The 26,960-nt window shown below is 36.1% G+C and overlaps 1 protein-coding gene across 6 annotated transcripts in view; it reads right to left on the bottom strand.

Moving 5' to 3' along the window:
• Positions 1-1,242: 1,242 nt before the first annotated feature.
• ADGB (androglobin) overlaps positions 1,243-26,960 on the bottom strand; it is a 108,451-nt gene continuing 82,733 nt past the window's right edge. For all 6 annotated transcript variants that reach the window (XM_017813774.1, XM_017813776.1, XM_017813778.1 and 3 more), the window contains 10 exons: positions 26,312-26,499; positions 24,535-24,719; positions 18,371-18,570; positions 17,102-17,213; positions 10,254-10,351; positions 8,461-8,616; positions 6,546-6,654; positions 4,445-4,532; positions 3,274-3,457; positions 1,243-1,698 (listed from right to left, as the gene is read on the bottom strand). In XM_017813774.1, the coding sequence (XP_017669263.1) occupies positions 1,513-1,698; positions 3,274-3,457; positions 4,445-4,532; positions 6,546-6,654; positions 8,461-8,616; positions 10,254-10,351; positions 17,102-17,213; positions 18,371-18,570; positions 24,535-24,719; positions 26,312-26,499 (1,506 nt within the window). In that variant the 3' untranslated portion in view covers positions 1,243-1,512. The remainder of the gene's footprint in view (positions 1,699-3,273; positions 3,458-4,444; positions 4,533-6,545; positions 6,655-8,460; positions 8,617-10,253; positions 10,352-17,101; positions 17,214-18,370; positions 18,571-24,534; positions 24,720-26,311; positions 26,500-26,960) is intronic.

Genomic DNA, 26,960 nt, shown 5'->3' with positions numbered 1-26,960 from the left:
ACTTAGCTCCTGCTCTTTGCAATAAAAGTCACTGGTGCAGTTTTAGGACTCTGGTTTCAATTCTTCCCTTTCAAACATGAGAACTCAAGCTAGTTAGTTTAGTTTATGATGTATGGGAGGCAGGAGGCCGAATGGAGGCATTGGCATCACAGCAGGTGTGTAGGTGTGATCATGTACTAAGCACAGACATCACAGAACTGATAGAGGAGTGAGTTAAGTATAAGCCACATAGTGAGCTGCTGATAAAACACAGTTGAACAAAACTAGCAGAAACTGAACATCTGGTATGTCATTAAGACACAGAAGAAAGGCTAGTTTCAAATGCAATGGCTAGCCAGTACCAGTGGCTGGCCAGAATGCAAAGGATAAAATTTATGGTTGATTTGCATTAAATAGGGGAGTTTCATGGTTTCTCACCTTGCCTAGATAATGAAGTGCTTTCAGACATCCTGGACATATAGTATGCAAACAGTATGTACTTAGTCTAACTTGCCAAGGTTCTGCTTGTGACTACATACACAGAAAATTCCTTGAGATATTTAAAACAGCTCTGTCTGGTCTAGAGAGAGTTTTTACCATTGTAAGAGTTTTGAGCATTGTCTCTGAGTGCAGAATGATAGCTTGTGAGTACGAATGCACATATTTTTTTGTGTTTGATGACAAAACCCCAAATACAGAAATTCTATGCTAATAGAAACAAGACCTTAGAGGAAATACTTCACCCTATGTGTAAAAGGCCTGTGATTGGCACTTCATTCACACACTGGTTCTACTTTTAAGAAAGATTTTTAAGTTCCAGCTGAGACTCTGTTATAATTAGTCACTTTGAGCAAAGCCACCATGGGCAAAATATAGCTTAGGAAAGATAAAAAAAAAGAGAGTAATAGGGTTTTTAGAAGCATTTAACAAGCCTTGGAAGGTTGTGCCAAGAGTTTATCACTACAGAGAGTTACTGTGAGATTCAAAAACACTTAAGAGAATGATGGAAGGGATATTACAGAAAGCTTGTGAGTGCCTACTGAACCAGGCTTTGGGAAGCCTCCCAGTGCCAGCATATGAAAAGTATGGTGTGCCACTATTTAATTATGATAAACTCCACAAATCTTCATCCACTTAAGCAGCCACATCAAATGACATTCAAAACTGACAGGTTACATTCACTGTTTCAACTCTGATTCATTCTTGACTGATTCTGTTTTGATTGGAAAAAAAAAAGACAAAAGGCACTTGATTTTGGGAGAATAGTCTAAATGAAATACAAATTTTATTGCAAAAGTTATTCTAGTAAAACACACAAACTTTAATAGTATTGAGTAGCTTTATGAAAAGCAAAATAGCAAACACCTTGTTAAAAAGAATACCTGGTCATTTTTTTTCACCAGCAACAGACAAAGAGATAAAATGTGATATAGTTGCCAACTATACCGCAAAATAACAAATATTCTTTCTCATCTTTGCATATCAACTTTCTTTCCCATGCTGTTAAATGCAACTCACTAGTTGCAAAAGCAACTACTTTTTTTTCCCTGAACCTTTACTGGGCTTGATTTTGTCTGTGCTTTTCTTCTTTTTCTCTGCTTTTAAGGCTGCTTCCTGAGCTGCCAGTTCTTCCTGTTTTCTGAGCTCAGCCTCTAGCAGATTACTTCTGTATGCTTCCCGAATGCTGTGAACTCTGACTCGTGTTTCATCTAAGGATGCCTAGGCAAAAACAAACAACAATACCACCCTTCTTAACACATGAATTTTGATTTATTTCATCACAAGCAACTGCATCCTTCCTGGTCTGTTTTACTCTGTGACTCTGTAAGTAGAGGGAGAGTAACTCTCTTTTTCTTTTTACTTGGATTTTTATTATTTCTCATAGGAAACAGCTATATCAATCTTTTCACCACGAAGAAGAAGAGAAAGTTCACAAAAATCCTTTTTAAATTTCTAGCATAATGAGCTAATTATGTGAAGGGAGGATAGGGCAACAGACTAGTACTAGTTTGCTTTGCTGTCATAAACGAGTCCATTAAAAACTACTTGTCAGAAATGCTGAAATGGTTTAGGAGTTCTAGCCTTTTAAGAGTCTAAAAGAGCCTAAATCACATTGACCTTCAATGAGACTTAGGGCAAGCGGGACTTGGACACCTCTGAATACTTTTTCCTTTCCATTTCCATCCTGGAAAATGGGGATTCCTGAATACCTTTATATAGTTCTCTGTGGTCTACAGATGAAAAAACTGCAAAAGTGCTTATCAGCACAGTGTGCATATTCACAAGTAACTCTCATTTTAAATTCATACTGTGAAACATTTTTAACGGAAATACTTTCTAGAAAGAGTTGAGGAACTGCTGTTGAGAAAAAAAATTCCCTTCTAATATATAGTATGTTAGGAATCCAAAATTATAGCAACACCTGAAAACCTGGACATGTGTTCTTATTAGGATCAGTCACTGCTAGAGAACTGTGGCTCCTTGCAGACCTGTAGTTGTGTAACATAAATCAGGCTGACTGGGAACTTAAAAAGAAGATGTTTTCAAGTGGCTTCTGTAAATAAGTTGATTTGATGTAACATTATTTTTACTGTCTCTTATCCAGCTTTAAGAGCTCTGAATAGTCACCAGTTGATTGCTAATGGTTATTGTTTCACCACTGTGTAAAAAATAATTTTGTTCCTGTTGATGCTCAACAGTTAAGTCAATTTGTAAGATATTTGTATCAATTTCATGTGCAATGAATTGGCTGCTTTAATCCTCACAATGGATTCTACCCTAATGCTACCAAATTTATTTTTATACACAAGTTTTTTTAAGGATTAATAATTCAAACTCCAAGAAAATTGTATTCTCTAACTTTGCTGTAAGACACATTAAGAGCAACTTGCCCCCTATATAATTTTTTTCAAAATTACTTTCTAAAAAGCCTATACAATTCTATAACCAAAAAAATAGTAAAACCAGCGATGCTTTACCTAATATGCACCTGGTCATGTATGTCAAATGCTCAATATAACCATCCTTTTATGGTGATATTCTTAAAATAGTGTTTTTGCAGAGAGCTGTATCAAGCAAGTACTAAGAACATCATATTAAGGAGGTTGTATAGTACTGTTTTTTTTTCCCTTTAGAACTTTCAGTTTTAACCTTTGCCCAAGCAAAATTTCAAGCTTGTTCATTGCTTCTAACTACTGGTACTGAATACAAGTTTTGATGATGGCTGATCAAGATATTCAGCCTAGTGGTGGACATCACAGTAATAGTTACTGGAAAGTAATCTTGACAACCTACCTGCAGATTCTCATACATTTCAAGTATATTTTGCTTCAATAAAGCTCTGTCATTTTCTTCTTTTTGTCTTTGCTCCAAAACCAACTCCTGAAGTTCCCTGAAATGGTTAATTTTTTCCTCTTTACGTATCTGTTGCTGTTGAATAATAGACTCATTTCTCAGCACAGATTCAGACCTTGTTTTTCTGAAGGAAATACAAAGATATTTGTCTCATTTCAAAAACAACTCTGGGTCTTGTATATTTTTCTTAACACCTATATGCGTATATTTGGCTTATATTTGGCAACGTCACCATTGTATGCTTAGATATGGTTAAGGAGTCACTTTTCCTCTGCTTATATATGACACTCAGGCCAGGTCTTCTTATACTTGAGTGTCTGTTTTAAAAATATTTATAAAAAAATGCTCATCTTTGCGCACATGAAAAACTCCTACATGTGACACTTATTTTAATTTGCAAGAAATATATTTCCAGAAGTTTTTGATATTATAATTCTGCATTGAGACAAATGTAATTATTTTTTTTTTTTGCTTTTGGCATAATGGCAGCTAAATGGACAATATATTTTTTACATTTTGACTTAAATGACCAGTGTCAAAGTCAAGGACTTGAAAACAAATTAAATGCTTAAAAGATTTAAGCTTGTGGAAGATATTTTGCTATATTTTCTACTGTTTCAATGTTATTCACTTCAATATAACACCTGTTTCTCTTTCAATTTAAAATTAAATTTGGACATTTTTGTCAGCATGTTCTAAGGTCTTTTGAAAATCAATGAGATGCAGAAATGTTACATTGAATACAAATGGACTTAAGCATGAAGTGGGTTCTAGCTGCAGCGCAGCAAATACACAGGTGCAAGTAAACAACTCAATAAGTTCACGTCAACACTTGTAATAAACAATACAGTTTTTTTGAATAGGAAATATAATTAATATAGTTATTTCAGCTGTTAACTATTATTATTATTAACTGAACTGCATTTGTTAAACACAGCACTTTAAACTAGCATAATGTCCTGATAAACTTCATATGTGCTCCTTTCAAGACGAACACTGAAATAAGTATATTTGCCTGCATGTGCATTCTTCAAATGTTTATGTCACATACTCATTACATGCAGTGCAGTGATTCAGGTCTTTTGACATTTATTATGTTAAGGCAGTTTACCTCATGTAAGGACTAAGGTCTATAAGCTCCCATTTTTTTTTCTGCCTTTGTAATCTTGAGTCAATAGCTGCTTGTGAGGCTTTCTTTCCTGTGGTAAGAAAATATAAACCAGAGCAGATTAACCTGGTTATTTGGTTATTCTAGGAGCTCCATCTAAATTCTTATATAAACTTTTCTTCTTTTGGCTCAGCAAAATACACTATTAAATGGGAATATGGCTTGGAGAGGATATAATATTTCTGCCCTTTTATTTCCAACACTCATGATAGAATCAAACATGCTGCAAAAACCCCACATATGCTAAAATGAAACTAATATACGTATTTTAGCTACATCCGCTTTACTTAAGAAAGTTTGTAAATCTAAACAAGAACATTGAATTTGCAGCGCCTAAAGAATACAAGAACAACTTATAATCAGCTAGGAATCATATTCTTTTATTTAAAAAAAAAACAACAATAAAAATCTGATTGCCCAGTCCTGTCTGTAGATTGAAAAAATACATATTCCCTTTGGGGTAGACATTTAGTTTAGGAAAAACCAGTCTAAAGAAAAATGGTCTCATGACATATTAAAATTTGTATTCTGAAGTCTCAGGGGTTTTTAACCACATGGATAGTACATGCTATATTTTATTGTAGATTTATCATGACACAATAACATATCTGATATTAAGCATTGCACTGGGCTGAGCTGTGTTGTGATTAGTCCAATGCTTCATTCTTTTAATTTTTCTGAATGTGTTGAAAATGCCTGTGAAATCTGATGAGATTTAATGATGACTGGAGTAGTTTTCTTTCACAGAAACTCTCTTCTTATTCTACCTGTAGCAGTAACCAATTGAAATATTTGGAAAACATTACTGGAATTTTTTCATCAAAAATACAAAAGAGGTTTCTGAGCATTAAAAAAATTACAGTCTATATATATACTGTCTATACATAGACAAATATGCCAGCTTTCTCTGGTGGTCTTGAAGGGTGATTTGGATCTTTGGGAGTGCCTTAGACACTGCCTTTCAGAAAAGTATTCTCCAGAATACAAAAATTCTCATTTAAGGTACTGAATATTACAGAAATGTTCCATCCTATTATTGCGTATTGCTGCACTCTATGGAATTGAACCATAACAACTTACAGTCATGGGGGTGTCACTCTTTACTTCATAAGACTTTATATTAGACTCTAAACGCTTAGTTTAGAACAAAGCACTTGGTAGACAACCATTAATTTTGAAGTACTTACCCAGTAACTTAGAGGAAATAACATTTTTTCAAATAAACAATACTGTGTTTGTTTAAGGCATGAAGATTACTTACCTGGATGTAAAAGTACTAATCTTATGTACTTGTCAAAGGTTCTATTCCATGCACATGAGCCATGACCAGATATTGTCACAATCAGACTGGGTATTATTCTTTTTTTTTTTTTGTGATGGCCTGATCTCATCATTATTCACAGAAGAAAAGAAACAGCAAAAAGCTTGCAGCCTTCCACCCAGTTCACCTTCTCATCACAGTCCAGTAACTGGCAGGAACACATATGAAGAATCCGTAGAAGTTGTAACCACTAAATAAAATTAGCACTTATGGAAGCTGCCAGGAAGCTGATGCTACTCAGTATGCACTTTTTGACACCTCTATTCCAGAACACCGTCTGTGAACAGTTTCCATGAACATTAACATAAAAAATGCACATTACATGTATTCGTCTCTTACTGACATGCTATTTCAGCTGCTAAACGCTTTATTTAGCATTTCTACACTAATGAACTCTGGTAGCCAACTTGGAATTGAGTAAGCATTTTCCACTGAACTTCCAAAAATTTCTGCTTAATTAAGGGTTAGAATGCTACTACAAAAGGACTACCTGAAGTTTGCATAATGGTAATTTGGCAGCCTCCAAGAGCCATGAGGCTGTATCTGTGCCTGGAAATAGAGCAGCGAAACAATTAAAACAAAGAGGGGATAGAGAAGATAGAGGGTAAGTGTGCCATTGCGCATTTGGACATCTTTATCAAGGCTGTTTTATCCACTTACTATTAGTATTTAATGCAGAAATCTTTCCTAAGGAACTGAAGACACAGAAAGTTATACCCTTACCTATTTCTCCTGAACTAGGTGTCACACTGGCGGTCTCAGTCCCAGTTATGGCCTCCTCTGAATCTCTCGCAGCACACTTATTAATAAAACGCACACGTTCCTGAAAAGCCTAGGAATCAAAGTTTTAATCCAGATAAGAAAACTTCTACTGCATACTTTAAATCCCAAAGAATTTTTAAAAGAAGGTCAATAAGACCTAACATTAGGGTGCAGTATGCAACTCTGCCTGGGGCTGGAATCAGAAAAGATGCCAGGGTCCCAGTGAATCAGTCCTGAGACATTGACACTTAAGACCACCTTGACACTTAAGATCACTGTCCAGTGAAATACTGGAAAGTCATTCATCTCTGGGAAGTTTAAATAATATTTGGATTCAAAACAAAACCTCCAGAACTGAAAATCAAGATTCCCTCATAGCTGAATGTACAGCTACTGCACCTCCTTAGGGAAATATCACTTTCTCTTAGGGGCTCCTAAAGCCTGGTGATTTAGGCTTCCTCCTGAGAAATGGGACCTTTGGGTGCAAACTCTTTCAGACTCAATTACCTCTATGGCCAAAACCAGACATCAGCACTTCTATATCTTTTCAGAAGGTGACTTTGGCTCATTGGGCATTTTCTTAAGGGCTGAGATTGCCAGAACGGACAGAAGACAAAGGTCACCCTGAAGTCAGGCACCCGATTCCCAGAGTTAGAAAGTCCATGACCCCTGGAATGGGCAGACATTGTGGCAGGGTGATCAAGAAGAAAGGTGAGAGAAAGCTACTTAAGCTGGATAGCAGGCCCCAATTTAGACCTTGTTTTTAGCATATTCCATGTGCTGCAATTTTCTTAATGATAGCTGTTTTAGAAAAATGTCACAGACTGAAGGGGCTTTCAAAATGGAACCCTGTAGTTGCAATTCAGTTGATTTTCTGATCAAAAAAGGATGTGGTGATACAACTAGCATTCTGAAGAGACTCTTTACACATCAAATGGGATTCATTTCCAGCTAATCTTTAGGAGGCTGTACTTGCATTTTCAGTCTCAGCACAACTAATCACCACTGCAGAGCTGCAACTCTCCTTAGACCATTTAATAGAGTACTGTCAGAAAAAGTTTTGAGCTTTGAATACACTGAAAAAAACGTAGAAAACCTGAAAGTGTAACTGGAAAGATCCATGTCTGAGGTTCATTTCTGAAAGGTAATATAAAAAAGACAAAATGCTTCTAAGGTGGGGATTCTGGCTGAGAATCCTTCAATGGGCAATGGTAATGGTGGTGATAGTTTAAAGACTACATTTTGTTCTTTTCTTTTTCTTTTTTTTTTTTTTTGGGTAATGATGCTTCCAATTCTAAATTAGCAGTGTAATTTTTTGCTTTAGTACAAAGAACATGTATTATTTTTTCATCTTAAGCATATGTCACATCAAAAGTATCCAGCTGTAGCTGACAGCTGAATTAGAGAATTCATACAGAACATGTACAGGCCCATGGATAACCTGCAACCCAGAATGAATTTGAGGATCCTGGCTGCAGGGGACAGTGTGAGTGGTGACATGACCAGGTGCCAGTTCTTCAAGAGAAATCATTTTAGCAGTGTATTTCTCAACAGAATCTGTTCATGTTAAATATTAAATCTGTCACAAGCAGCAGCTTTGCAATTGTGAAGAGGCTTTCTAAAGAGAAACTTTTGTATGTTTTGTAAAGTAGAATCTAAAGTCTCAGTGATCTACAAAGGCCTGAAATGATCCGGATTACTGCCCAGAATTCATGCACTTTTAATTCTTTAAACTGTGTAAAATTTCCTATCTTCCATAGAGTGGTGAAGAGGACAGCCCTAAGAAGGTCCCTGTTGTGGAAACTGCTCTACCATCACAACAGCTCCCGGAACTTGTGCAGAAGACACCACTGCAAAGATACCACTCTGATATTACCTTGACAGCTCTTCCTGGCTCTGCAGACTCCCATGCTTGTTTTATGGCTCTGATCTCATCTGCTTTCTGGGTGTCTTTCTTCATCTCCAGATGGTCTATCTCTTTCTGTTCACTAACTACACGTAAAGTCCAGTACGGTTTGCTCGAAGTTGATTGCTGAAAGTATCATAAAGACAATGTATTCACTGGCATACATCTATTACCACTCTTTAGAATGAAGTCATGTTTTTGTATCCTGGTAGTTTTGCATGCATTATGACACAAAGAGTGGCTGCCAAAGGAAAGGAAGATTACTCTGCAATGTGTGGAAGCTCTTTGAGGTACTTTGTTTACATGTTTCTCCCCCACTCCCATACAGTGTCCTCCACATTCCCTTTCCCTTCCTTTCTCTTTTCCTTTGCTTTTCATTTCTGTTTCCTCTTCCTCCTCCCCTTCCTTTTCCCCTTCCCCCTCCCCTCCACTTCTCTCCCCTCCTCTCAACTTTTCTTTCCTTCCACTAGGTTTTTTACTAGAAGCCTTATTATATTTAAGTGGGCTTTCTGTGTAGAAAAAAACCTTGCTATGTCTTATCAGGTTCTTTTCCAATCACTTCCCAAACTCTCTGAAGCACCTTAACACATACCTTCTTCAGAACCAAAGGGTAAGTAGTGCCTGAGGTGTAGGAGACTATTCTGCTGTTTGACCAATGAACGAGATACTGTGCTGCATATATTTCTGTGAACCGTATCATCTGAAGAAGCTTTAAGCCCAAGATTTAGAACCAGAGTTAGGAGTTCAGCTCTTATTTGAGACTAAAGGTGGGCATCTTCTTTATCTACAAGAGGTCCATCTTGAAACTTGTATTTGTTTCAGTGGTGGACTTAAGAACTCCCAAGAACCATCATCCCAGCATCCCTAGTATACCCCACCAATGGAGTTGAAGGAAGGAATCTGACATAGCCTGAAGCTTCATTGACTTTCTGTGGCCAAAAAGCTAAACTGCAGCCACTCAGACTGCTCTGAAAGAAGGATTAAGGCACTATTCAAGAACTCTGTATAATTAGGTGTGGATATGAGTCACAGGGAAGTTTGCAGGTTTAGTCAACAAAAAAATTCAGTCGAGATTTCTTCATGAAAAATTCTATGGAGCTGTTCTCCCCTTGAACTACCTGCCATGAGGCAGCAAAACTCCCAGCAAAAGCAATACCATTACACAAGGAGCTGTCAGTTTTTTCATTGCCTTTCATTAATCTGTTTGCAATCAATAACATTATTCCTTTTATGGCATAAAGGCTGGCAATAGCCTTTTGGTCGGCCACAAAACACTCAGATTACCCCATCACAGATGAGAATAATCTCCAAGTAAGCAAGTAGATATGAATTCTTCTGCCACTCTACATCTGCAAGCTAATGACTGTAGTGGAAAGACCTATTTCATCTCCTTAGGAAGCCATGAAAGCCACTACAATGAGGGACTAATGGGATGTAAATATGGTGAATTCATGGAATTTAATAAACTTTCAGCAGAGACAGAAACTACACCAACAAAAGGAACAACCACTAGTTCCTTTATACATAAACAAAGAAATGAGCACATTGTATCTCTAAATCCAGGATGCACATCTTTTACATTCAACCTTTGTAATTCAGCTTTTTACAGGTCTAAATCTAAAAAGGTGGCAAAGCAGAACACAGAGAAATGCAAGGGATACACTAGAAATGCTAGCAGTACTAATTTGCAGACCTGAGAATATATTTATGTTCACTATAATGATGGCACATTCAACAAATCCAGTTGTTGTCTTTGTTCTCACCTGAAATTCAACTGATCCTCTTTGGGACTTCTCTTTTTCTATCTTCTCAGATGATCTTTGTTTTCTGGTTGATCTAGGAATATTTGCAAACTCTTGACCTTCAAAAGAAGTGAGCATTAGGAGAAGTTATGCTTCTCTTCCTTTCCCCCATGTATTACTCAGATGTAGTTTTAATGCATGATGAATTAGAGAATATCACTATTATCCATAAATATAATTCCTCATATAATACTCAGGCTGAAATAACAGCACAAAATAGCCATACAGAGAGACAAAGAACAGCCAGTTAATCCGTTGACACTTTCAAATACTATCAAGAAAAAATGTGAGAACAGTTTTTTCAAAACAGACTCAAAAGGTGGACATACTGCGACAGCCTAATCTGTCCTAAACAGCACTTTACCCAGGGCTTAAACATGAGTTTGCCGTGGTCCCTGCCATCAGTCACTGCATTGTTACCTTGTGTATGTGTCAGTATAAATACTGAAATGAACAGAATCACAGCCTGACTCTTACTTCCCTCACATAGTCTCACACAATCTCTGTTACTGTTATGCACCAGGAAGGTAAGAAGCTTGAAATAGGTAAAGTCAATATTCTCCCTGTCTGAAATCCTGAGACTGTGAAGAACAGAAAAAAGGATACATCCCACCAAAAATGCAAGGAAGTTAAGGCAAAGAAACATATTTGAGATTTAATGCATATCTAAGAAATGTGAAATTATCATTCTCAGAACAATCTGAGAACATTTTTAATTAATTATATTATCAGTACATGTGTATACTATATATTTGAATTAAAGATACTGAGAATTGACACTTATTCTGCAATGTCTTAGCTGGCGGGAGCTGTTAACAAGACTTTTTGCATGTCATATTCTTGTTGAAATAAATTAATTAATAAAGCCTTGAATATAAATTTAATAGCAGAAGGAACATGTCATTTGAAACAACCAGGAATCAATCCAAAACACTATGAGAAAGATTAAAAAGTTGAGCCTGAAATCTCCATTTCCTTCCACCTTAAATGCTGAAAACCTAGATTTAGTCAATACAATAAACCAGGGGATTTCTCTTAGAAAAAAGTGGATATGAGTGATTGTTTCACAGTCTGATGATAATAATAAGGTATCTTTCACTTAATCTATGGTTTTCTAATTTCTTTCCACTGAGGACAAATCACTGTGCTGCACAATTAACGAGCTTTGGATCAGATCTGCAACGTCATGGCTGAGGTTATATGGATATATACAATTGCAAATAATAAATGTACATAAACATATTTATTACACACATATAACTCCACATACAAATATATATTATATGATATATATGTGTTTTACATCATATGTTGTACTTTAAATCCCAAAGAATTTTCAAAGGAAGGATATTATTTTTATCTCCTCATGCTGCTTAAAAAATACATGACACCAAAGTGCTAAGCTTTCATTCATTCAATGCTACCAAGGCATACATTAAAGAATGAAAGCAAAAACTAAAGCAGTCTCCACAAATATTGAATATACTAAAACAAATCCAGAGGAAATGCAAATATAAAGCAAATTGGAAGTTATGGTTACATAAATGGCTTTCCATTTAATTTCACATTATCATAACATGTTAGCACCATAAATCAGGCTGGTGTACATGCATTATTCAAGGAATTATTAATTTTTAGAGATAAATTATTTAGTGTTTACACAAACACTCAAAGGCATTCCGTGTAGCTAGCTAAATTATATCAGACAGAGACTTTCTGTGTCATGGGATATCACAAGCTTTTTTCTGGTTCTGATAAATATTTTACCACTCTGAATTTTAACATTTTGATGCTCAAAACTTATTGTATACACAGACAAGGCAAATAACAAGCAAGCATATGAATTGACAGGGCTTGAATGAGGTTACCTTCTTTAACTCCTGATATGAATCCTTAGGATAGGATTCAATTGAGCTCTCCTAGCTAACAGTATGCTGCACTGTCCAGGTTCTCCCAGCCCTTCCCATTCCCTCAGCAGAGCAGGCAGTCTCCCCAGCTTTGGAATCATCCTCCAGATATACCTGGAGAGGGCACTGGTTGCAGACTGGCACTATAGCATGCAACCCATCCACTCTGACTCAAAGGGAGATGTAAGTAGTTCCTTGGGGCTTTTTTAAGGGCTAAGCCAGGCAAATGCTTTGTATGGAGTATAATAAGAAAGGGAGATGACACAGAAAGTAAAAGGTCATTCCAGCTCACAGCTTATGCATCAATCATCACAAACTTTCAGTGGCAGTTTTTATATCTGTACAGCACCAAGAAAAGCTTGGGCATCACACAGACCAACAGTGATGACACACAGCCAACAACAACTCTTAAAATTAGCTTCTCTACTGCTCTTCAATTATTTATTCAGAAATTCATTTAGTTTGATTACAAAAGGGAACATAGTGATCGTCCAGTCTGATGTCCCGCCTATGACAAGATAAACATTTACACCAAATGATTTCTATCTGAAACTCATAACTTCAGAATGAGATGCATCAATTCTCTTTTTAGGCAAGATAGAGAGCTACTTTTATGAAATTCAAATTAGAGAGAATCGCTCTTATTCACAGGTAAAATACAGTGGAGTCTTCTGAAAATTTCTTTGATAAGATATCATGTTCCTTGCTGTCTGAAATAAGCTCTGAGCATTTAGTGGGATTATCCAGTAGTTGACTGTTAGTCATCCCATGAGGGACTTTCAGATTTTGTTACGAAAAGATTGAGAAGTTCAGATGTTGCTTTTCCCATCTCTGACTGGACCCTCATAAGGACTCAATGGATAGCAATGTCAAAAATCTTTACAAAGTTTGGCTCATCCAGACACTAAAGTTACAGTAAAAATACACCAGGATAGGAACAAACCACCAATATGGTTGCAGTACTAGTGTGGTGTTAGAGCATGACTTAGAGGTCTAAAGCACCATCATTTATCCTCAGTGATCTATTTGTTCATTGAACACCAGGCAAGTGATTAATCACTACTGACAGGGAAGCTGGGAGAGACATAAAGAGAGAAAGAACTGAACATTCTGTTAAACATCTCATGGAATCCTGTCCTTGGCATGAGCCAGCAAGTTCTCCTGTGGGAAAAGAAAACCAGTGGGAGGAACATACCCAGCCCTGGAGGATAAAAGGGAATATTCCGAAGGTTATTACCTGTCCTGCCTTTTCAAGCCTATCTCTACTACCTGGATTGGGCACCCTATCTCCCCTTGCTTTCCCAGTTGAATGACAGCCTTCTTTTAACAACAGCTTATACTCTTGAGTTAATTTAAGGCAATATGGAAAACACATACTGCAGTCAGCATTCAGCACACAATGATGATTCAACTTGGGGTTGGGACAGTTGCACAATAAAACCTATGATCTTACTACAAGAAAAATAAAACCAAAGAACCCAAAATAATAGTTGAAAATCATACATACAAGATGAATCTTAAAGGGATTTTGTTCACATAGTCATGGATCTTAAAATGGTACTAGCAGTTGCAAGATTGCCTGCTAATTGTTCCTCTTTTACACAAGAATTTATAATCCAAGCCTTACTTATTTTTTACTATTTTTCTATTGAAGACCTGCTGCATTAACAATTCCCAAAAGAAGGAGAAAAAAAAAAAAGAGAAAATGGAGAGAAAAGAATCGAAACTGCAGAGAGGCACGGGAGTGGGAGTGTGGACCCACGCATGGCCCCTGACTGTCACAGGAGAGCCACGGCAGTCACCACCTTGAGGATGCCTGCTAACAGCTCCCTGCTGCCTGCCAGTGAGACACTGCACCCCTTGCTTTCCGAAATGTGTGAGTGGCCCCTGCTTGGGGGGGGTTACACGGAGAGGGGAAGTAGGACTTGTTTTGAAAGTTGTGGTTGCTTGTTCAGGTTTGTTATATATATATATGTTAATAAAGAGCTGTTATTTTCCTTTTCCACACCTTTTCACCTGAAGCCTCTTAATTTCAAAGTTATAATAACTTAGAGGGAGAAGTTCGATTTCTTTTTTTCCTAGCATGCCCTCCTTAGCAAACATTGGTGTCTTGTTAAACTAAATCAATAACACAGTTCTTTTCACAAGTACAAACATCAACAGATACAAAATTATCACAGTGTCTGTATGCCAGAGAACTTTAGTAACTGTTAATACAAAGTTGAAATATGCTTTTGCCACGATAAATTAGTTTTAATACAAAATTAACTCCAGATGGCACTGTTGCCTTACGTGAAAAAGTGATACTTGAAATGGTGAAAATCTGTTGCAGGAATTTTTCATCCAGCTCACTGCAGCTTTCGTAAAAATCACATGGTGAGACAATACCTTTTTGGTTATATGTCAACATTGCTATTATATGAATTGTGTGTTTAACAACTGGTGCTGTCAGATTCAAATGGTAAAACTCAGTTTTCAAATTGATTTAAGACTAGTTCACAATCAGAAAAAAGATTAAATGTTTGTTTTTTCCCCAAACCACTTAACCATAGCACACACCAGATAAATATTACTGTTAACAGGGGTATGTAAAATAAATATTAAATAGTAAATACAGTGAGAGGTAATGTTTAAACTTCTTGATATAAGTTGTTTTTAAACTCAGTTTAAATCTGCTGGTATCCTTGTATAAAGAGAAACACACAGTTAATAAGAACTGTAAAATGGACTTATGCTACCTTGAAAGGCAGCAGTTATGAGAGGACACAGAAATTACACTTTAAAATAATCCTAAAACAAAAAGCGCTCGTTATCACTGACTGTGGCTTAAGTACATCTGACTGTAAATGAGCATCAGTTAACATGGAAAAGGGAAGCTATGAACTGGAATACTGCTACCTAGGACTAAACATGAGGATGACATGGACAAGTTTCAATAATATAAGCTGAAAAGTAGTGAAGAAACTTAAAGATTAAATGACCTCCTTTGACCTGCAGTTTTATGGACATGGAAACACACCAGTAGCATGACTGGTATGTTAAGTGCAAGCTATTACTATACAGCCGACTCCCAAGGATAAAGACTATGTAATAGGATGTGTATTGTAAGAAGCAGTCTATCATTAAAGAGAAAATTAGGAGAGTAAATGGAATCATCCAAGACGAAAAGATGATTTTGTGAAAAACGCAGCAAACTACAAGCAGGTGAAATCGCCACTAAAAAGCTGTGTACAGGACTGTAACCCTACATGACATAGCTCCTCAAACACTACTAAAACTGACTAGGACTACAGTAAATCAACAAGATACATCTTTGTAAAGTTGTGTAATGATAACTGAAGGAAGACTGAAAAAAATCTCAAATATTGCACACATCCTAAATCAAAGAAATTATATAATGTACGTCAGCAATTACTGTTGCTGAATCTAACTTCAGTCCAGGGTACTAGAAATTAAAACAAAAAAACCCACCAGACATTTAAGTAGAAATATGTAACTAGATTGTGATATACCACTAGTAAATAAAGATCAAATTGTTCTAAGAAAATTGAAGGATTTTAGTAAGTATATGTTTATGAGGAAGGATAATGCAAATAATTTCTGCTTATTACTCATTACTTATTTTAAAAATTGAGTTATAGATCCTTAATATTAATGATACAGGACATTAACTGAATGGTGGAAATTAATATTTTAGGTTCTGCAGGAACCTAGGGGCGAGGGCACAAGGCAATCAGGTGCATGCATGCGTGTGTGGATGACAGCCTGCACCAGCAGCTGGAGTAGGGCTGCAGCCTCACAGGGGATGCAGGGGGCAGCTATTGTGCAGACTAGGTGTCTAAGTCCAGTCAGTGGAAGGATCCACCTTTATATAAATATATAGTCTCTCTAGTGAACTTCCATTCTTTCCAGCCAGAGAGGGGAAAGCAGGATGAAGTTGCTGGTGCTATCTGTGTCTGTGTTTGTGAGAGTGCTCTGACTGTCTGTCTGTGATCTGTGTAGCTGGTAATGCATAGATAGATAGATAGATAGATAGATAGATAGATAGATAGAGGTACATAGTGTGCATGTGTGTCTACCTGCTTATGCTTGTTGGGACTACATCTTCAGCCTCACTAATAGTTGGACCTGGGGGTGTGCAGTGGCAGCAGCCTTGCCTCTCTCAGGCATGATAAACTTTAACATAATTAAGATCTAAATAACTTCATGTTGACCCCAGTGTTAAAAGAAGAAGCAAATATGAGACATTCATCTAATTTATAGGATATTGACTAGTATTCTAACTGCTTTTAATACACCTTGGGTTTAGTGTTTTCTGTCCGTTAACAAGAAATGCTAAGAGAATCCGGGGAAAAAAAACCCCAAACTTCTGTAATTTCTCTGTCCCTTTGCTGGCTTGAATATACTGTACTTGAGACCTCTCCTAATCTTTCCTCCTGCTAAATTCTTCTCCTAGCAGTACAGAAGCAAGATATATCCCAAATCAGGCCTTTTTTTACCCCTCTTGTCAGTGCATTTTCTTAAATTACCAGTAGGTATGTTTCTGTAGTTTCAGTAGAAATTTCTATGTTTGGATATACTTTGTCAGGGCATTGGGACTTCATCAGTCTCTCTGACTGTAAAAGCAGTCATACTTCTAGAACTTTCCAGATCTCTGCCTAAAGATGAGCCCTAAGAAGCTAAGGTGAGTTCTGCAGTGTACTCTCAGATTTCTTTACAATTTGTGAACTGAAGCTGTAGATTCATGCAATTTCTAAGACCTACAGAACAGAAAGCTTTGTTCTCTAATTATTTCACTCAGGCAATGAATAAACGAAAGAGTGTTGCTTCTGAAAATATGGGATTTTTTTAAATATCAGTAACATGATGCATTTGAATAAATATGTGCTTAGGTCAACCTACCTTTGATTTCATCTTTCTCCTCTTCTTCCAGTTCCTGAACAGAGAGAGTGTGATTCTCAGCAAGTGGCCAACTTTCATATAACACTAGTGCCTGAATCATATAGTTGTGAGACTGTGAAAGAAAATGCAGCATGCTGAAGACATAACAAGTACTGCAAGTGTTCAAGTCCTGTAGGTTAGCAAACTGCCAGCTATTGAATTCAGCAAATAAACCACATAATTAATTTACAAGCTTGCACATAAAAGCATTCACAAGAAGCTTAAAAAATTAGCGTTAATTCCACAGATTTTATTTTAATTCCTGTGAAATCAAACAATTAATCACGTGTTTATCAAGTGAAACTAAACTGGGCTATACAATAAGAAGCTACATTCCTTTAAGATTTCAATGTAACTTTCCTATGTATGCCATGTACTAAAACAAAGACTTTTGTTGATCTTAAGACCTACTACAGGGCTTTGAGCCCTAATACTAGCACTCAATTATGCCTTAATTTGAGGAAGAGGTGACAGGGTCCATAGGTTGTTTTAAACATTGTCTAAACTGAACAGAAAATGGTTATATTTAAAAATTGTTTTTCAAATTCTAAAGCCAGTTCTGAGTCAAAGGAACAGCCCTGGTTTTCTTCGAATATTTTGTTGCAATTGAACTCAACTATGAAGAAAAACTGCAGCAGAGAAACATTTGGAGATAGAGAAGCAAGAACTGCTCTAGAAAATATATGTTATTTTTCTAAAATAGAAAATAATACTAACTGACATCAAGAAAAATCCAAGGTATTGACATTATGAGAATCTTGGCTCTATTAGCAGATATTGTGTGTCTTTTACTAAAGCTTTTAGCTGAATGAAAATAGGTGTCTCTCTATGAAAACTATAAAAGATGGCCTTGTCTTACAACATATCTCAAAGAAAGTTCACATTGAAGCATCTGAAGTTTAACTTACTTTCTGGCAGTTTTTGGTCCTTAGCTGAAAGTTATTCTGTACTTGAATTGGATTTGTCAAATGAAGAACACGTAAAGACAGAATATATCCCCTTGATATGAAACTCCCTTCTTATTTAGTCACTCATACATGTACATTATCCTTTCTTCGTCACTTCATTCAAAAGCTACCAACAATTAATTTTGGATTCCTTGTTCTTGCCTCAAGATATAAGATTTCCATATGTACCAAAAGAATTAGCAATACCCCTTCATCGTGTTTGTTGGGTTTTTTTTGTTTTCCTTTGTTTTTCCCCAAATCCCAGTTATTTGTAATCTCTTACTTGTTGTGGACTTTCAACAATATTTCGCAAGTTTTCCAAGGGCAAAGATTCATCTATTAACGTAGGTGGATCTTCTTGTACAAGTTCTGGCTTCAAAGAAGTTTTGCTGTCCTTTGAAAATGAATCATGAGTTGTTTTTTTTAACTGTCCAGTTTCTGATTCCTTCTTTGTACTACTTTGAATAATCTCTGGGGTTTTTGCTGCAAAATGACAACAAAAAAAAATCCAGAAATTCTATGAATTATTAGTATAAGGTAAATACATGCCCCCAGAAAGTAAGAGAAAGAATTAGCACAGTCAATTTTCTCATACTGTATTATACTCACAAGGTTCCAATTAAAATTATGCTTATTCCAAATAGTACACTGATTTCATTTTGCGTGCAAATCACAAATCTCTTCAAAGTAAATAATGAGAAATTTGAAAGACTGTGTATATATAACTACTGTTACTATTTAAAAAGTATATCATTTTTTTCCCTCTAACACCACCCGTCTTTCCTGCACTAATCACAACAGCACCATTATCGAAAATAGATATCCTTGTACTCTGTATGATGGGGTCTCTGTGTGGATAACCTAATTAAAAAAATTGTGTACAACTGTGGATGGAGGGGAGAGGTGCATTGGCCACAGTTCTGGCAACTCCTAACCTTGCAGAAGCCTTTATCAAGTATCTCTGTGTCAAACTGACACAAAGTGAATTTTGTGCCAAACTGACAAAAAGACCATAGCTGACTTAAGTTTAGAAAAAGCCAATCTTGAAAGGAGCTATAGAATTATTTGTAGTCTATAATTTATGATGTTATATCATTGTCACCTAAGGAAAACCATAAATTTGTTTTCATTTCTAATGCCACATGAAATTTTTGATACTCTCTTGCCCGCACGTCTACAGAGAAAGGAAAGAGAATTATAGAAGTGCACATCTCATAAAAAAATTGAATAACGGCAGAAATTAACACCTCTGGGGAAGCAGCTTCCCCTATGTTACACTAACAACAGCTCCACTATCAACTGGGAAAGAGATAAATTTTGACTTCACTGAGGACAAAAGGCTTTACTCAATTCAAGGTTTATAGTAGAAGCAAAGGATGAGAACTGCATTATTGCAACACTTGAAAAGAAAAATGCACAGTGTCATGTGTTGATGAAACATCCAGGGAAATTCACAGGAGGTGACAGGACTTTAGACCAGATTCAGCAAAATTAACTGGTGGTGTGTCAGTGTACAGATGCCAAGTAAGCGGTTCAGTGTGCCACTAAAAAATCAATGGGAGTCAGGAAATATTGTTTCTTATGAAAGTCAAATGCCATGGATTACTTCCTATTGTATCCTTCCTCTGCATAAGCCAGTGCTTCCTTGCTCCTAAGAAAATCAGAAGTCAGGAAATGAAAACAAGACCTAGCAGAGATGCTTTCTTCAAGAGGTCTCAAACTCCTAATCACAAGCTATGAGTTGCTCTCCTGCATTACATTCAGAATCTTTAGCACCTGAGCTCTCCCTCTTGGTAAGGAAGCCTGTGAGAGAAACTTGAAGGAAGGCAATATATGATTTCCTCTAACCCATTTTTTAAAGTGATGCAACTTCATGGGTGTTATTTTGCAACAGGTATGTCTAAACAAGCCTGTATCTGTGGAATAGTTTCTCACTTGGGTAGATGCTGCTGAGCCTTCCAGGTATCAGTTAGCTTCCCATGTTGCAAAGGTGAGAGTAGATGTAATTCACAATGGTTAGAGAATTAGGTCTTTCATTGGAAGGAATCAAAATCATTTGTTTTTCACTCAATGGAGGTACATTTGGATGAATAAGAAACATTATCCAAATACCAGAATCTTGAGTATTTTTCTACATCTGAGTGAAAACCTGCTCCAAAGACACAATTTGTATTCCAAATGGAAGAAAAACTACATAAAGACATATTCTAATTAGGTAAACTGCCTTTAGGTTACCATCTGCAATATTTGCATAAAAGTTTCTAGTCAAGAAGGATCTTCAATGCCTGTCTGAGCGCTGTCAGCAAGGGCCAGTGCAACTAATTTACAAAAAAGGTAGCTGTAAAAGCAGTGAGGCCAACTAAATGTACTCATTCTTGAAGTCAACAGAGAGGCGATCTCCTCTCCAGGAGGTCTGGAGCTTGGGCTTTAGATGTGCACTGCCCTCTGAAGGAGCTTATCTCTACCTATCAAGGTATGCAGATTTCAAGGGAGGTTGTGGTCCTTAGGCTACAATTGCCTCACTACCCTCCTCTTCTCTTTCTCCTAAACCAGAAGAGCTTTAGTATTGAAAAATTCTATAATGGTTTGCCCAGATGATGATCGTGCCATGAAGGTAACTCAGCTCAGAATGATGGAATCCCCCATTCTGCTTTCCTTGCTGGAAAGATGACTTGGAAAAGCTCACAAAAATACATACATACCCAATAGTTCTAGCAGTGGTCACCAGGTGGTGCTGTGACACCAAATGACTTTTCTTACTACATATAAAAATATTCAGTCTTGGTTTTCCTATGCAAAGCTCTGACTAGAAGGAACTCCTACCTACCTTGCTTCAAGATTCAAACAAATATCTGAAAGATACTTTGCTACAGGATTGCATCAGACTGTTACTGTGGAAAATAAGAGCATTATGAGCATTCACTTGCCCATCTGTGCTTACAGAACTGCTGTGCTTGTATCTACAAACCAAATTGTGCTTGCAATGTGTGTGTCAATATGTAACTCCTTTATTGGCAAGCAAATGTTCGAGGTCCAAGTCACCTGCTACACCTCAGAAGAGGTAAATATATTTAAAATCAATCGGTTTAATGTACTTTTTGAGCTGCAAAAGACATTTATAGAATATGATATTGTGATTGAAGATGAATTAACAGGCAGTGGGTGGGCAAGGGAGATAATGTTTTATTGGTGATGCTTGCACAATATTGTCACTTAGTACTCCTAGCAACACAGCAATCAATTCTATGAGAGGCAGAACATTCGTGGTAGTGAAAAAGTTTCGAATTTAATGATTGCAACTGGCTTAACTAACAAATTTGGTGGTGATGGTATAGTAGTGTTTTCTGATTACTCCTATTCTGAGAAAATACACTGTTTTAGGGGACAAAAAATACTGACAGTATGAATTTTGTTGTATTGAGTGTCAGTTGTACAACTCTCCACCTGAACTTGGCATTGGTATTTCTGAATGTCCCTTTATTGTTTTGTACATGCCATAATAACACTTCTGACAACAGCAAAGAAACATGCTTTTATAATGCCATAAACTGAACCACTACTAAACCTACACTCAGTAGTATTGGTTATAATGAGTACATTTCATTATATTTTCATTAGTTTAGATGTTCTGAAAGATTTTACACAAAATACCTTCTTTGTGATAGACAAGATATATACTTAAGGAAAAGAACTTCAGCATTAAGGCCACTTGGTCTAGTATTGTAAAAATACTAGTAATAGTAAAAAAACCAGCTTCACAGTCATTCCTTCCAAATGGCAACTCCCTATATATACTCACACACACTTAAGGGGCATCAGAATATTCATTTCACCTTCAAATATAGTATAAAATTTTTTTTTTTAATTATTTTTCCCATACAGCATTGAAATTTCATATGGAACACTATTCTAAAGGATCATGAAAACTACACAGTTCAAAATAGTGGAGGTGAGCACATGAAGTATAATTCTGTTGGGGCTTTAACAAAGCAATGACCCAGTATTTGAACAACTTGTCTTTGCCTCAGGTTCCCATATGCTCAAACAGGCAGAAACTCAGAATTACAGAAGACTTATTGTTTAAGAGTCTTCATAAAAGGACTGAAGATTTTAATATCTTACTATCTTATGTACAGTGGTGTCCATGGAGGGACAATAACAGACTTGTTAGCTTATAAACATCTGTTTTATTTAAGCAAACTTGTAATTCTTATGAAGAAATAGTTTTCAAAATGAAACAAATATAATGAACAATTCAAAATAGTATACAAATAAAAGGTAAATAGTTTGATTAAAAAGTGAGGTGTATAGAAAACAGGAAAACAAAGATTATGAAAGAAGATGGCATGGCAGTAGCCCATAAAATCTATTACATATAAAAAGTGGAATGGAGGCAGGTAGATGGTACCTAATTTTTGCTTTAAAATTACCTGAGCACTAAAGGGACAATTTTTGAAAATTAGTCTTGAGAATTAGGTACCCCATTCAACTGTATTTATTGGCTTTGAACAGTAAAGTCAAACAGCATTTCAAAATCTAATGCCAATCAACCGGCTGAGAGTACTTTCAGATGACAAAATTTTCATTTCAGTTTTGTTTTAGCTTCTTTAGCAGCCCATCTCCAATTTTACCAAACAATAAAAATGCCAGTAGCAAATAGCTAATAGTGTCTGATAGTAGCTCTTTGAGTACTGAGTCTGGCAGAGCTTTAACTTTCAAAAGTCTGAAAATAAAGCATGAAAGAGAATGTCTGTCCTCTGGAGTATGCCCCAAGTTTTATCACTGTATCAGAGGGGGATGATAGCAGAATACTGATAAATCTCAATCCAAAGGCTCTCTGTTTTAAGTCCAGTTGTAAATCAATACTTCCTTAGAGGGACAGCACATCTAAGGAAACTGGACTAGTTGTGTATCATTAAGAAAAAAATCCCAGAAAATATAAGCCTTAACTACTAACTGATATCACAGGATCACTGGAGGCTGAGTGGACCTGGCAGAGGCTGGAAGACACCTCTAGAGATCATTTAGTTCAATTCAACTACTAAAAGGAGGGTCTCTTAGGGTAAGTTGCTCACAGCCATATCTAGTTGGATGAATAGTCTAAAAACTCTCTGGGCAACATGTTGCAGTGTTTGACGCCCTGAGAGTGAAAATGAAACAAATAAACAAAATGCTTAAATTGTATTTTCTACATTTAAGTTACTGCTCATTACTCTTGTATTCTCACTGGGCACCACTGAGTTTGGCTTAATTTTCTTTACTTCTTTGCCGCTTGTCACAGTATTTCCATGCTGCCACACTTGGCCATGCAGTAGATTCAGAGTGTTAGTTTGCTGGACTACAGAAAGTCACTTTTAACTGATGACAGCTGGATTTTTGTTCACTAGTTTCAAAGTACTAAGAGAAAATACATGGATTTTAGCACCTTTGACCACACACTGGTTCTCACCTTTAACAAGAACTGAGCTAACAAAACTGCAGCGTAATGAATGACAATAAAATTTAAAATAAAGAAAGAAAAAACCCCAACTCTGAGAAAATAAACTTCTCAGATTCAACTGTTCTGCTGAAAGTATGTAAAGTGTTTGCTGTAGCTTTCAATGAAAGTTACAAACAAAATTTTGTTTAAATTCAAGTGTTCCCATGAGTTATAACTCTATCTTGGTATTTAAGTTGCTATGATAAAGAATTTACAATACTATAATGGACATTTATGCCTTTTATTGCAACTTTGCAAGTCTGGAACAAGTAGCTCTTCCTTCACTGTCTCCTATTTCAATGAGTATCATTGGGAAGCTGTAGCAAAGGCAGAGTAAAAAATGGAGAGTTTTTCTTAAGGATAAGTATTACATCATTTATTCAAGAGCCTTTTGCCTTGTACTCTGGGGCTCATATGATGGATGAGAAAACAATAAAACATGTGCTTCTGCTAAAAGGAGTGATGCTTAGGATGGTGCATTTAAACCACAAGGCCCGGTGTAATTTGTGAATTATTTACCATGTCCCATTGTCTGAGTATCAGTCTCCTAACGGCCAAAATTTTTCAACTTTAAGATCAAACAAATAATGGCAAGATCTTGAAAATAAAATCTATTTCAACTCTCAAGGACAAAGCAAGGACATGCATAAAAATTCTCAGCCCTGAGAAGCTACTTCACTATCCATGAAACTCTTTACGCAGTTATAAAACAAGACCAAAAGGCAGAGGAAGAAAATAAGGCTGGACACCTTATTTCAATCAATCCTTTCAGTGACTTTCCTCATTGTTGAGGGCCAAGGACTTCTGTTCATTGCTCAAAAATGTAGCTGATTTTATTCAATCACAAAGCAATTAGGGTTTTATGAAAAGAGTAGGAAAAATAATATTTTTTGTGATTACCTAAAATTATTGTAAGAACGCATATTCCTCAGTGAATAAAATTATCAAATACAGAATGCAATACTTACAGTGGGAGCTCAAAAGTGATCCATTACTCAGGAAATTAAAAACAGGGATGACTGCATGGCCCTTTCCAGTGACACTTATAATTTCTTCCTCGTTATCTAGGACTTGTAGTTTAATGAACACATCTGATTTAGAGGTTTGTACCTGCACTGTAGCAGTATGTGGTGCTTTGACTTTTACTGAATACCTAAATAGGAAGAAAAACATTGTAGCAATATAACCAACTACATGTGATAATTTTTTTAGGAAACCACCTAAATGTTGTGCCAAACTGGAAGCAAACAGTTAACATTGAGTTTGTAGTCAACTGTTTTCTTGGAATCTGGTGGACTAAGCTTCCTCTAGTGAAGTTTAGTGCAGTAAATCCACATAGAAAGTAAGTGCTGCTTCTGCAAAAAAGGAGTGGTCTAGCCATTTATTTTTTTCACTGCCTTATCGAAAGTCCAAATATACATTTTACCTCCTGCTGCACTAGTATTTGTTGAATAATATAGTTAGTCAGATCAGGGAACAGTATCATTTAAAAAGTACCTGAGGGGAAAAAAAAGAATTATTTGCTTTCAAAAGGGTAGGGATAACTCATTTGATAGCAGCTGCTACTCTGGTCAACTTAAAACACTTTTGCATTAAAAGACTGTAGAATTAGAATCTGAGGACAAAATTTAAATAATTGTTTTGCAGTGACTCACTACGTTATATATCATTTGCTTTTTGTCCATAAATACAAATTGTTAGACTAATCTGACCAAATGAGCAAAGAAATGACAACACACAAACTCCATTACCCTGACTTCAGCACATTTGGAGCCAAAAATATATAACTATCTTAAAATATTTTTTTTTAAGGATTGGTAAGATCAGAGAGGAGAAAGGGAAAAAAAAATCATCAGGAAAGAGAGAGTTTAAAAAATCTGAGTCCACTTGTTACGTTTCCATTACATGCTTTTTTCATTTATATTGAAACTGTTTCTTCTGCTGAATAGACATTTAATACAAGAATAATCCATTGGTTTGAAATATTCAAACAAATTTTCAGGAATCAAGGTAAAATGTTCTAGAATCAATCTTCAAAATATATAAATTTAATCAGGTCTAAGCACAGGGCCTGTTCTAGTGCAGTGTGTACTCCTTTGAGTAAACTTCAGTATAGCGATTTAGTAGCGGTCAGTTCTAAAGTTAATCAGACAGAACTTATTTTAATTAACTTTAACCAATTAAAAAAGGATTATTAAAAACTAAATCACATTTTTATTAACTATATTCTCCTCAAAGAATCAGGATGCTAAAATAAAATGTATGTAAATTTTTCTACCAACCCTGCAAGATGGAAATTGGTCTGATATATCAGGAAAGAAAGTGTTGCATTCCTTTATTATTTAAAGTTTCATCTGAACAGCTGAAAAAAAATGTATCAAATTTTGTGTCTCTTCCCCACCTGCAAAATCTCAATTTTAATACATATTTAATCCCCCAAAGTACTACAGAATTCCAGTGACTGGCACACAGATAAGATCAAGCTTTCAGTATTATTATTCAGTATTATTTCAGTATTATTATTATTTTGAAGTTATAGTCTGTGCACTTCATACCGGTTCTTCATTAAGCAGTGGCAATATTTCAGAAAATAACACTTTCACAAACCAAATGGTAAATTCGATAGTCTATAAAATTTAGATATTTGTCTCAATACTCTCCCCTTCTAAGAAAAAGGAACGACGTACTTTTCTGTCAAAGATGACCCACAGAAAAAAAATTAATCATTCTCCTCTCAATATTTACCTAAACATTATATGCTCTTTGTTGGGTATGTAATGCCCTTTAAATAGTCTAGTAGAATACACATTTTTTACAGTCTCACGAGAGGGAAATGGAAGTGGACTATGAGAACTGATGAGCCTGAGCTTCCATTTTCCAGCTGCCACAGGTAGGTCACCAGTATGTGCTTCAGCCACAAAAGTGTATCCTTTCTGAAAGGGGAAAACAAGTCATTTTTACTCGGCAATAAAACTACTTAAAATGTACTCTATGACTATATGCAACACACTTGCTGTCCATGTTACACTTAGTGATAGAATAAGAGGTCCTTCATAAGCAAGAATCTTATAATTCTATTCTATTTCAATTTATGATGCATCTCTTATTATAGCAATTTATATTTGGCAAAAAGTTACACAGTAAGCAAAATTCAGTTTAATCTAACTTCAAAGCTGGCAGGTATTTTTAGGGGCAGATACAATCAAATCCTTAAGTCACTTTGTAACCAAATTATTTCATGATTTAAGATGTCCTTCATGCTTTAGGCAGTGTGAAAGTAAAGGTGGATGAGCTTGCTGCATGGAAATTTAGAGACCAGATTACTTCTGTCTTCAAATTTGAGGTTAAATTAATATTGCCTCTACTTCTAATAATGCAATTGCAAGTACAGCAT

This window comes from Lepidothrix coronata, unplaced genomic scaffold (genome assembly GCF_001604755.1).
Source record: "Lepidothrix coronata isolate B3197 unplaced genomic scaffold, Lepidothrix_coronata-1.0 Scaffold42, whole genome shotgun sequence".
NCBI lineage: Eukaryota > Metazoa > Chordata > Aves > Passeriformes > Pipridae > Lepidothrix > Lepidothrix coronata.
The sequence above is the reverse complement of the archived record's forward strand: the minus strand, read 5'-3'. Positions and strand labels throughout refer to the sequence as shown.